The following is a 12226-nucleotide window of genomic DNA, read 5'->3' as shown; positions in this document are numbered from 1 at the left end:
GTTTTCTCTGCTTATTAAAATAAGTGTAAGATCGGAGTATAAAAATTCAAGGATCGTAACAGGGTTAATTGATCTACAACGTCTACAAAAAGTATCTTCGCGCTGTTACATACTAATTAATTAGTTCCAGGTACATTGAATTTCGTATCATTTAATAGTACTGATTTAATAGTGAAAATGAAACGTCGATAGAAGTTGATAGAAAGAACGCTTCTAATATCACCTAAGATCGTATATGGATGATTGGTTTTCTAACACACAGTGGAAATCATCAGAATGCGTTGGAAGACACTCACCTTTCCGTGAAATCGTGAGTAGCAGATTGATGCAACTGATGACTGGCGCAAGGTAACGATCTACGTGGCGTTAATACATCCGAGGCGCGATAAGCTATGCTGTGATACGTCGGAGATGTGTCTTCTTCCTTGTTCAAGTATCTATTCGTTGGCTCGATGTAGTATTCCTCGAATCCGGTAACGACCGTGCCATCGAAAAGGCCATCCTCTGTCACGATGCCTTGCACCATAGCATTGTCGTCCTCTGCAAATTATCATTTCCAAATGAGAAACTTCGTTGTAACGCAAACACGTATACGGTCGAGTATGCCAAAACGAATATTGGTACAGACAAGATTTTCCTACAAAGTATCTATAATATGTATATATTTCCTATAAAACGTAAAACCAATCGATAAATTGTCGAGAAGTGGACACGTATATTTCTGGAGAGGATTTTTAAAAGTAGAACTTAAAAAGTATCGATGACTAAAATGGCTCGACGATCGCCCGCTGAAATATTCGTATTCGTCGACTTGATTATCCGTGAAACTGATTCAGATACATTGTCTAACGATGTTCTAGCGACCATTTATATGGTACATGTAAATATATATATTTGCAACAAATATCTTGTAATTTTTACATATACATATTTTTATAGAACTTTTCATCTACGAATTTCTCCTAAATGTGATCAATATAGTCGCGACAGTCGTGTCTCATCAGCTGCAATGGAATTTCAAAATGCTTCATATAATGCATAGAATATGAAGATAAAATTTGTGCATGACGAGTGTCGGAATGGTCTGGCGAGCCAGTGTACGTTCATAAAGATACGAATTTGCATAAATATCCGCATGTAGCGCATCCCATTAATATTATGATTTACAAGTGGCAATTCTCTTGCAGTTTCGAAACGGCCTGTACCAGGTGAACGATCCGCCTCTGGAGGTGGCGATCGAGAGAATTTATCGAGAGATAGATCGACGTTTTTACCGTTCCACTGCAACGAACTGGCTGCGGTGGCTCGCGTTATTGACGTAATATCGTTTCTTTCCCGGCAAAATATCGCGACGTTTCGGCGAAAATAAGCAGCACACTGGGGAATTTGTTGCCCGCGAGAGCAAAAATATTTTTTACCGCGTCATTTCCCGGCTCCCCACGCACGCGCAGACGAAACATTTCTCAGCTACTTTCGCAAATCGCTTCGTACGAGAACAAAAAAAAAAAAAACAAAAATTTATTACGACTCCGTAACCAGGAAAATTCGCAACGAATTAATTGAATACCGGTACTCCCGTGCCAGGATGAGAGATCGTTTTATTCCCTTAATTCGATTCGAGATTGCAATAATATTTACGATGTAATAACTCTTGGCAGAACCGTGAAAGAAGCGATTGCTTGGGAACGAGTCAAAATTGTGAAAAGCTTTTCCTTTGTACGAAGCTTTCGTTTTGTGAAAATCGACTTTGAAGCTGTGAGCGGTATGCGCGCACTCGTCACGGCTTGCTTTATCAATGAAGCGTACACTCGACGATTTTCAGAGTAATCTTCTCGAGAACACGCTATATTTTTCTCCGAATATTTCTGTGTATTTCTTTTATTACTTTCGTTCAAAGTGGCTGACTGATATCGTTATTTTTTCTTTTGCCAAACCGTTTCTACGATTCTCTACCAACCCTTGAACAAGGCTGCACGATGGATCTGTTCTGATTTACGTAGACACATCATATTTTTCATTATTATTAATATCGTTCGTAAGTTTTAATATTTATTGTCATTGTTACTGTCATTGCTCTTAAATCATTATCGATTTATCATCGCATAAATTTCATACTATTATCGTTCTATCAAATTATCGTTAGTCCATTCACGTTTTCGTAGAAGAGCAGATAAAATGTTATTACAGTAAAAGTCCATTTTCATGCAAAGTCCATTTATATAATCAACTAATGACTTCTTTAGTCGATTTCTCTATGAATGTATCTCGTCCATAAGTGAATTTGGGTATACGAATCTTTATACCCTTTATACAAATTTTATAGTGTTTTTCCTTTATAATATCTTCATAACACTCGTAGACCAGCGAAACTGCGAACATTCGCAAGTCTGTTACTCAACTTAATAAATCGAGAAGTTTATTTTTACAGTTCGAATAATCGCACAAAGATAAAAAGTCTCTCTAGTTGACTAAGAGACCGTTTTATCGCTATAAAATACAATATTCGGCTCTCGTGACAATAATAATCCAACCACCTTTGGGCGAGGGTTGATAGTTTTGCCTGTGACAGTTAGGGATTGGCCTAATGCACGCACATTGACCATCCCGAGACTATTACGGGCTTACGTGTTTCGTTAATAAATGCATCGTAAAAAATATATATACGTAAGGAAAAAATGATAACACGTTTAAAAATATATCAAATAATTTTTGGCCATATTGCGACGGAGGACATCACGATGAAAACGACTCTCGACAAATTTCCAACCTTTTGGATAATAACGCATTCTAATACTAGTCAACAGCTGGATTCACGACATGATGAAATCGGTAACGTAAAAAATGATTTGCTTATATCTGGACTTATTACCAAGCAAAGAAACCTTTTTCTTTTTACCAGAATTTTTGTCATGTGGTACGCAACTTCACGATTTAATTAGATATACATAGTTCTTCCGCGATATAATTACACACACACTTATAAGAATTAAATAAAATAAATATTTTGTTTGGGAAAAACGAAATAAATGGGACAGAAATAGAAAACGATAGAGTATTCTTTAATCTAGAGAAAGATATCTAAAGAAAATGATCGTCTCTACTATCAGCCCTTCAAATGATGAAATCTAAAGTATCTACATTTGTATCTTATTTTTACTTTTTTTTTTAAACCTTAGAACAATATATGTAGAGAATGAATTTACGAGAAAGGAACAAGTAGGCATTTTCTGGAAGGATTTCGTCGAGTTTGTTGAACTGTTAGGTTAATATGGAAAGACAACGTACTCGACAACTATACATACGTATACGTTGGCACGCGTAATCGCGCGTAATCAGCTCGCACGGAAATCGAGCGAATCGCCTTCTATTTAGATTCAGGCAACTCGGGATAACTTCGTTTCGTGTCTCGAGTCTCGAGGTTCGTCGACGGCCCTGCTGCTTCCGGCTGGAACGATAGATTTCCGCGGCAAACTCTCGAATCGAAAATTGTCTCGCTGCGAGCGGAGACGGCGAGACAAAGCGAGCGAGAGCCACCGACGAGGAAGGAAGAAAGTAGGGTAGAGCTATCTATTTCCGTCATAGCCGTCGTCTTCGTCGAGAATTACACCGTTTCGACGATTTCATAATTTCCGGACGCGCGCGCTTCCAACCCTCCCCTGGTTTCTGTAAGAAGGAAAAACTGGGTCGACGAACTTTTACCGCCGCCGACAGAAACGCTGCCGATCTCGTTGGCCGGGATTTTCAATCGCCTGGTAATCTTTAATCGCGTAAAGGAAGAATGAAAAATGAAAGTCCAAGGAGAGAGAGGGGCGAGATTTTGAAAAAAAAAAAGAAAGAAAAAACAAAAGTCGAAATGGAAGCGGCAAGCAGCTCGCGGTGCACCGTACACTTGACATAATTCACCGTAATTGGTTGCCGCTCGTTTCTTCTTCTTCTTCTCTTTTTTACCACCGACCTTCTCTCCGCGTTTTCTCGCTGCGAAGCAATTACGCGGGCGTTCTTCATAATTAATCGAATGATACACGGCCGCGGTACCGTTTAATTTAGCATTTTTCAGCGGACGGGCAACCCCTGTGAAACTACGAAAAGAGAACGAAAGCAAGAGAGTTCTATCGCCAGAAGTTGAGTCGGTTAATTGTCGATTACACAAAAGCCCCGAATTTCATAGCCCTTCCTTTTTCCACCCTCTCTGCTCGTTCAACTTCCTCTGCGGGATCGAGGGGACGATGGAAAGAACGAACGAATCATTCAAAGGTTTTTCCTTGCAATTAAGTGTTTTAAATCCCTCGACGGGAATCCGGGATAGGTAAATTCACCCCTCATGCTAATCGATACCCCTCGAACAAAGGAAACGATTGAACAAAGGGTTCTCCGGCTCAAACGATCTAGCTCCTGATGCGGAACTACGACCGGATGAAATTACCATTTAAGCGAGAATCGAAAATTCCCCCTTGAATGTCGGCAATTGAGCGAGAAAAGAGGTAAAATGGGAGGAAAGGGGATGCTCATTAGCTCCCGATACATCCGGAAAAATTCCCCGCCGAGCCTCGAGTGCAGTCACGCGCTCTCTAACGCAGTTCCACTTTATTTTTGTTTTCCGACTAATAGAGCTTCACCTGCTATTTAATATTTAATTCTAATTAACCAATCATTGTATAGTTTGCTTTCACTATAGAATTTGGTCGACAATGTTATCGCGATATCAATCTCTCCTGCGCGTCCGGTCTTTTGCAGGATGCCGATTTGTTTGCATATCCGATACATGGACAATACGTGGCTTAATAATGTTAATTAAACCTAAATCGAACCAATCAATTCTGTTAATCGAACTCCTGACAATCTACACGACTGATAAAACGCCTAATCTACCGTCTGCAAGTATCGCCGATTTTAATCATTTTTTTCATGATCATTCGAAAGGATCAGCCTAACTTTTTGAAAGTGTTAACCGCAAGGTACGTATAAACTTTATATAATCTTATTATTGCACACCTGGTTCGAATGATCCTCGCACTACGTCGTACCTCGGCCGATCTCTTATCTTTTATCTCTTACACAAGGCAATCGATCGGCTGATTGCTTCTCTGTATATTCTCCAGATGCTCGATTTTCATATTCCTGCGCGTTTCCTTAGAAGTCATAATTTTTTCAGATTGCAAACACACCGAACTTTCGTGAGGTGAAAATGACTGCTTCAATCGGATTTGTCGATTTGCAAACCATTTTCGCGATGTACTCGGCTTCTTTAACAACTCCCTTTCATCGTTCAGACGATCTTTTACCTATGCGTCATTTAACTTGTAACATAAGCTTGATATATGCTCAACTTTACTTCGCGTTATATATTTATACGATGCTTAACGTTGAGTTTCAGTTAAATCGTATTATAAGCTTAACCTTACTCCCTATATCGCCGTAATTGTTAACGCTTTTCTCTCTAATTGCCAATTGTCACTTTCCTACTCTGTAACAACCATATCGATTCATTGATAATATAATAAACACTTTATTATTTCTATATGCATAAGTGTAAAAATAATGATCGCCGCGGCTTAAAGCAGCTTAATTTTCCGATTTCATTCGAAACTACCGTACGTTATGAGAGAAGTCGGAAATTCGGCGTGTCTGGAAACGAAGCTCGGCGTAAAAAGCGACACAGCGATGGAACCTGCGTGCCTGGCCCGTTTTTCCCTGCTTTATATCGAACTGTGGCCAACGCGCGCGCCATTCCATCGGCGAAATTCATTTAAAACGAACGTGCCGCGCACGAAATGGTTTATGAAACGATAGAGTTAAGTCTTGCGAGTTTTCCAGTCCCCTGTAGTTGGACTGATCGTCGGTTTACGCACAGTCGATACCAGTGTTCCCACGGAAAATAACAGACCGTGGCCGTGGACACGCGATCTAAAAGCGTGGCGGCAGGGGAAAAGATAACGAGAGATAGAGACAGAGGGAAGGGCGCGTAAAAGGGAGGCCGATATCGAGCTTAACAAAGAATACGGTTCGCCGTTTAATTTGCTTTGTATCGCGGTACCTGGTCGATATGCGTGTGGACACTGCGGACTGGTAACGATGTCGCTGATGGGATGTCCTGTTCTTTGTTACGTACAGCGAGTCACGAAAGTATTTGAACACTTGCTATCCGTAGGAAACTTTCGAAATTGTAGAAATGTCGCAATGTGACACGCGACTGTCATGCTTATCCTGTTAAATTTTAGATTTTGAACTTTCACGACCATTGGATGGCACATCTGCGATTCTTCGAATTTCCGTCGCGTTCGTGGTAGCACTAGTTTCGCATTGTTCCGACGTTTCGTGAACGTCCGAGGTCGCTTCTTCGGAAGCTCGCCGAAAATTTCTGCCCTGACGACGACGCGCGCACGTTCAAAAATTGAAACGCTGCACGAAAGAGAAGATTCTTTAAAATTGCGTGCAACGTATTTACGAAATCGAAGATACTTATTGGGGGAAAAAAAAGGATTTAGAAAATTAGTACGACGATATCGGACGCTTCATATGCTCTATAATCTAGTAAAAAAGGGAGTATGTATATTAAAAAGCTTCGTTAATAAGTAATTCGAATTTATAATGCATTTATGACTCTACAATCACGTAAGAGTTACTTATTAACGATACTTACCATCGGTTTTTCATTCATCGTTAATATGTAAATTCTAATAAAATTACGACAAATTTATCGGTAGAGATGTAAAAGTATTTAATAGAACATAAATAATCAACGCGAAGCAACATAAATAATCTTCTCTGAATACATTAATATCATTAATAAAGTAAATCGTCGGCTATGCCAATAAATACTTTTATACCGCTCAGTAGAGATGTATGTTTTGCAAACAAAAATCCTGTAATTCCTATGTAAATTCCTCGAATCGTCTGAAAGTTGGCTACTAAAGCCGCAATGCCGGTGTCTCATTACGGTTCTAATAAAACCTCGAAACGTATTTGCCAAAGTTTTTACAATAAGCGTCCAAACATCGTCCCGTTTCGCAGCGAGGAAAAAGCTTGTCGGGAAAGGTCTCGAATAAAAAAGCACGAGTTACCAAGTGTCAGCGAGTATGAAAGTCAAATAAATTCACCTTCGAGGAACTTAGACGACGCGTGAGAAGTCTTAAAATCCCGGGCGTAAGTCTTCGCAATTCAATTACATCGGCTTACGTTACGCAAAAACTTCTTCGAGATTCGCGGCTTACAATGGCGAGCTAAACGAAGGAATCAACAGAGGTACTGTGTAAGCTTTTCATCCTTGATCTTACGTCGATGGGTCACGATCAGAGGACACGTTCGTGCATTTACTCCTGGGAAGAACGACACATGAGCGCGTTCGAGTCGACGGTGGATCGTATCTAGGACCTTCTTTTTACCGCAGCTTCGAGAATGACGGAAGAAGGGTGGCGAATGGTCTCCGGAGACAAGAAGGAAATCAAAGAGTCCCACGTCGTCCAATTCCCTTCCTTCGTTCGATTTTTGTTTCAAACGAGCGGACGAAGGCTGGCTAATTCGATCCAATTTCGCGCGGCTGCTTAACCGTCAACGTGCATTCCCCTCGGACGAGTTTCAACGTAATCGACGCGCGATTCGATGACGTTGCCGATGCAAGATGTACCTTCGGTGCTCCTGTGCTCGACGAAATGGGAAAACGCTGGTTGGTTAGACTGGACGATTCGAGGGAAAGAAGCAAACGACGAAACAAACGAGTTCTTACGGGCGTAGTTATGCGCACAGTGGGTGTAGAAAGCATTCGTACGCTCGTTCGAAGCGGAATAATAAAAACGGATAAAGAAGTTGTAGAAAATTGGCCTCGCGTTCTTTTCTTAGCGGTTTCTACCGATTACGTTTCCTTTTTTTCTTTTTGAAATTCTTTCTACGCGTCATCCGGCAAACTGATCCTTCTGATTTCTCGAGGAAGTCGTTTGGTTCAATTTTAAAAAAAGTTATTCTGTTCTAAAAGAACGTACGATAATATCTTCTGCACTCGCTGTATCATGGTTCGTGCAAAGTATCTGATAGATATTATCCGCGTACAGGGCGGACAGAAAAATTAATATACTACGCTCTAATAGATGTTATCGTAATTTATGTTAATGCATGTTAATACGTACTAGGAGAAGGAGAACGAGGAAAGTAGAGAAAGGAAGATGAGAAGTAATAAGACCAAAGAGAGCACTGTGCGTAATACAGATCAGAGAGCACTGTGCTGGCATGAGTAAGGTGCGAAGGAATGAGTGTTTATAAGGAATATTGCAAACCAAGTCCATTCTATGGTTCTCTGGAATTACAATAAATATCTATCTACATCCATTTAACACTTTGACTGCCACGCAAGACGCCACGGGAATATTTTTATTATTCAAAGCATGTAATGGCAAAATAATAATAAATTGACGATGTAAGACAACATTCTTCCCCAATGGACCGTTTATTTTATCGGTGGTCACGGGTGACCACCGTGGCGCCTAGGTAACACTTGATAGCGACGTATTATAACAAGGCTTCGTTTATTTCAACAAAACATTCGCATTCGTTGTTTCGTCGTAAGCAAAACGCGCAGAATATATCGTTGAAACGTGTAGAAGATATTAGTAAACGGTATTTGCTCATTCCATATATAATAGTAAGGTATGTTCACACTTCTAACTTCAATTATATGATAATAAAACAGCATTTACGATTATTTTCTAAGCTGTGTTTATAATAATATTCGTAGATTACCAGTTAAAGATATGGATGCAAACACAGTGCACCGTTAGATGCAAGATTTGTCGTCATTTTTTTTTCATTGATGTTCTAATAAAAATGTATAATTCTTCGATGGGGCACATTCTATTTCAAAGTATCTTCTATTTATCGGTTATATTCAAAATGCCCTAACTGTCAATTTTCATTCAATTTTTACGATTGTAAGAAGTTCAAGCGCTCCGGTCACCAACGACCACCGTGGCAGTCAAAGCGAATATATCTTGTCCATGGACTTTTTCGATGTTGAATCGATATACACATTTTTCTTTCGTCGAAACTCGTATATCATTCTCTTGGCTCTTCTCTGTATATAATTTTGACGTCGAATTGATCGACGCATCCATCGAATTGATACCGAATGCGATACAACGCAGAACTGATCATGGATGCGTCTATGGAATTTAAAAATCGGTCACAAAATTCTATAGTGAAGGAGAAACACAGTGGCGTAAGAAATGCGTTGTGTATCTGTGGCGTTATCAGAAATCTGCTTTTCATTTCTGCGACGCAACTGAATTGAATTTGAAAATTGCTGTTCCACGAAAGGCGAAATATATGACTTATCAGAAGCGTGTTTTCCATCTGTGATCTTCGACCGTCCAATTTTCCTTGCGTGTACGCGCTTCCATTGAAATTGAAACGATAGCTTCTTTTCCAAGGAGCAGGCTGTTTCTATTCACGCGAATTCTCGTCCATTGTAACCTAAGAGGCAGAGGGGCGAAAGAGAACGAGAAATCAACGTTGAAAGCGTAGAATATTAGATTAAAATCGCGCCACTCCCTAGCGTTCTCTCTTTCGAATTCTCTAAAAAGAATTCAGTCTCTCGTGGGACGCGTTAAAAGTTCTGTCTCGCGTGAAATTATTTTCAAGCGTAGCCAGAGAGCGAGCGCAAGGCAAATGATCCGGAAAAATGCCTAGCTAAATATTAAGTTTGCATCGAGTTAAAAAGGAATCGGTAAGAGTAACAAGAGGCGGATAACGACGGAGTCTCTATCCTCGCGTTTAAAAGAAACCAGCGAAATTTGCTCGCAAATCTAATACGTAATACAAACAATAAGGTATCTGCTTGTCTCTGGCGCGAGAAGCGAATTCGAGAGCGCTTGGCTGGCGTTGTTTCACCGCTGAAAGTGCAAGATAAACGATAATATTGTGCAACGGCGCATAATCAGCGAGAGAACAGGGACGAAAAGAATAGAGAGAGAGAGAGAGAGTCTTGCAGGATGCAGCGGGTGAACAACGAGGGAACAAACCGAGGGAACTGTTTCAAGGATGACTAGTCGAATCGGACATCCTTAGAAAAGTTTTATCATAGTCTACGTCGGCGTTGGTCGTCGACGATACGAACGCGATACGTCGCTGTTTCGTGTACACAGAAACCAATGTCCTTTCTCTTTTTCTCACTCTGTGTACGTTGCCTGTGAAATCATGGGTATTTGTAGTCTCTGGTCATCGGATTGAGATCATAGTTTCACTTTCTCACTACGATGTGTCACATGCACGTACAATGTCGATCGATGGAAAAATTGTCTTTGCCCGTTGTACACAGTGACTCGAGAAAGTATTCCAACGTTTACCGCAGAAAATTGTTCTCAATACGTTGCGTGTATCGTACCAAGCTTTCTGAAATTTCGTTCACGCACAGTAAAATGATTATACAGACTGTCGTGATTGTACTGGTAAAGTTTGAAACCAATACGAAAATTCATATAGAAGTTACGAGAAATTTATCGGAAACATACGCTCAGTGAAAAATGAATACACAGCATAAACGCTAATTTTAAACGTGCAATTAGCGTTAAAGACGCGTTCCACTAAATATCGTGGCTTACCGATATAACGATCCATTGACTATTAAAATACTTGGGTGGTCCTTAGCTTGTACAACAAATATCTTGCAACTGTCACATACATTTCCAAGTCTGTTTCCAATATTAGCCGTGTCTCGTTATAGTAGCAATGCAATTTCAGAATTTTCCGTACGATTATACGATACGTAAAAGTTTTGTGAGAGCATAAAATTTGAGTTGTATAAAAAGTCGTTTTTTATTTTACATTTTCCACCTATCTTTTCACCAAAAGTCAGGCCTTGCTCGCTTACGCGACTGCAGAGACACCCTGTATATCTTCCTTTTCCTCTCTTCCCTCCGTCGAGTGTCTGCAATTCCACACCATATCGCCTGGCTACGTTTGCTCGCGTTAAAATCAGCTGCAAACTCTTCCCGTCTCATAATTGACCTATTTCTCGCGGACGAGGCCTCGGTGCAATATTCCACTTCGTGGCGGCCAAGTAACTCCGACGTCGACGCGAATGTAATTCGCTGCGATTCGAAGATAGAGAAGGTGGCGGAAAGAATCAGCCAGGATCCTTTTTCTTTCTCGCTGGTCGATGTTCTGTGTCGCGGATCAACTAAATCCCAATGAGGATCCATCTAGTTTAGATTAATTCGAATAGAGTGGAGGAACGTTGGCACGAAAAATGGACGGATTTTGCGTTCGATCGGAGAAGTAACGCGAGGGTTCTGTATATTTGCTGGAAAATAAATAATTAGAGCCACAAATTCGTCGTCGTCGGATTAATTTACATACGTTCAATTAAATAGCTGATGTTTACGCATATGTGTGAAACTTGAATGTTTTGGAATGTGTAGAACACTTATGGAAACACGGTGATTAAGTTTAACAAACACCTTTTTTCGTTAATTATATATCGTTGCTTGGACGAACTGACTAAAAATGTCATGGCAAATTACTCGATGATTTGCAAAACACCATAGGTTCATGATTTTACAAACAAGAAGGCTACTTTTTAGAAAAGTGATTATCTAATAATTTAACAAAAAACCACGTTCACGAGAAACATCAGCAACATCGATAACGAATTGAAAAAGATAAGAAATCTTATTTTCTCGAAATATCGGTTGGCGAGCTTGTGCAGTTGCGGAATTCACGGCTTCGATTATCTAATATGACGAATGTTTTGTTACGAAAAATTGAAATGTTGTTATCGAGATTATTATTGAACGGCAATTGAAAATTCTAGTTGAAAATTCTAACTTTCTCATTTTCCCGGAAAAAGAACAAAAGCGAGAAAAGAATCGTTTTCGTTATAAAGCCTTCAATCATTCGCCATTTTTAAACGAATTCTCTGTTTCATATTTATCGTATTTGTAACTATTAATTAATTTTTTCCAAATAACTTAATTTATCAGATTTTCATTTTTATATCGTGTTGTATTTTATAACGAGTCTCGTTGTTTTAAATTCAACTTTCGAAGAACCGTATTACCTGAGGGAGGATTCGACATTTTATTTATAAGCAGATAATTTATGTAATTGCCCTGATTGGCGTATAACGAGACGCAAATTCCATAGACATTTCGATAACCCTGATTGACAGTGAATTCCAATTCCGGCACGACTTATATTTAATTCGTAATTGCTCGCCAAACGGATATCGAGGAGTTTGAAA

The 12226-nt window shown here is 39.8% G+C and overlaps 1 protein-coding gene across 2 annotated transcripts in view; it reads right to left on the bottom strand.

Moving 5' to 3' along the window:
* LOC126923951 (disintegrin and metalloproteinase domain-containing protein 10-like) overlaps nucleotides 1–12226 on the bottom strand; it is a 57055-nt gene that overhangs the window by 12185 nt on the left and 32644 nt on the right. For both annotated transcript variants that reach the window (XM_050737904.1, XM_050737905.1), the window contains exon 5: nucleotides 297–540. In XM_050737904.1, the coding sequence (XP_050593861.1) occupies nucleotides 297–540 (244 nt within the window). The remainder of the gene's footprint in view (nucleotides 1–296; nucleotides 541–12226) is intronic.

Source organism: Bombus affinis, chromosome 14 (genome assembly GCF_024516045.1).
Source record: "Bombus affinis isolate iyBomAffi1 chromosome 14, iyBomAffi1.2, whole genome shotgun sequence".
Taxonomy (NCBI): Eukaryota; Metazoa; Arthropoda; class Insecta; order Hymenoptera; family Apidae; genus Bombus; species Bombus affinis.
Note: the sequence above shows the minus strand (reverse complement) of the source record. Positions and strands in the feature narration are given on the sequence as shown.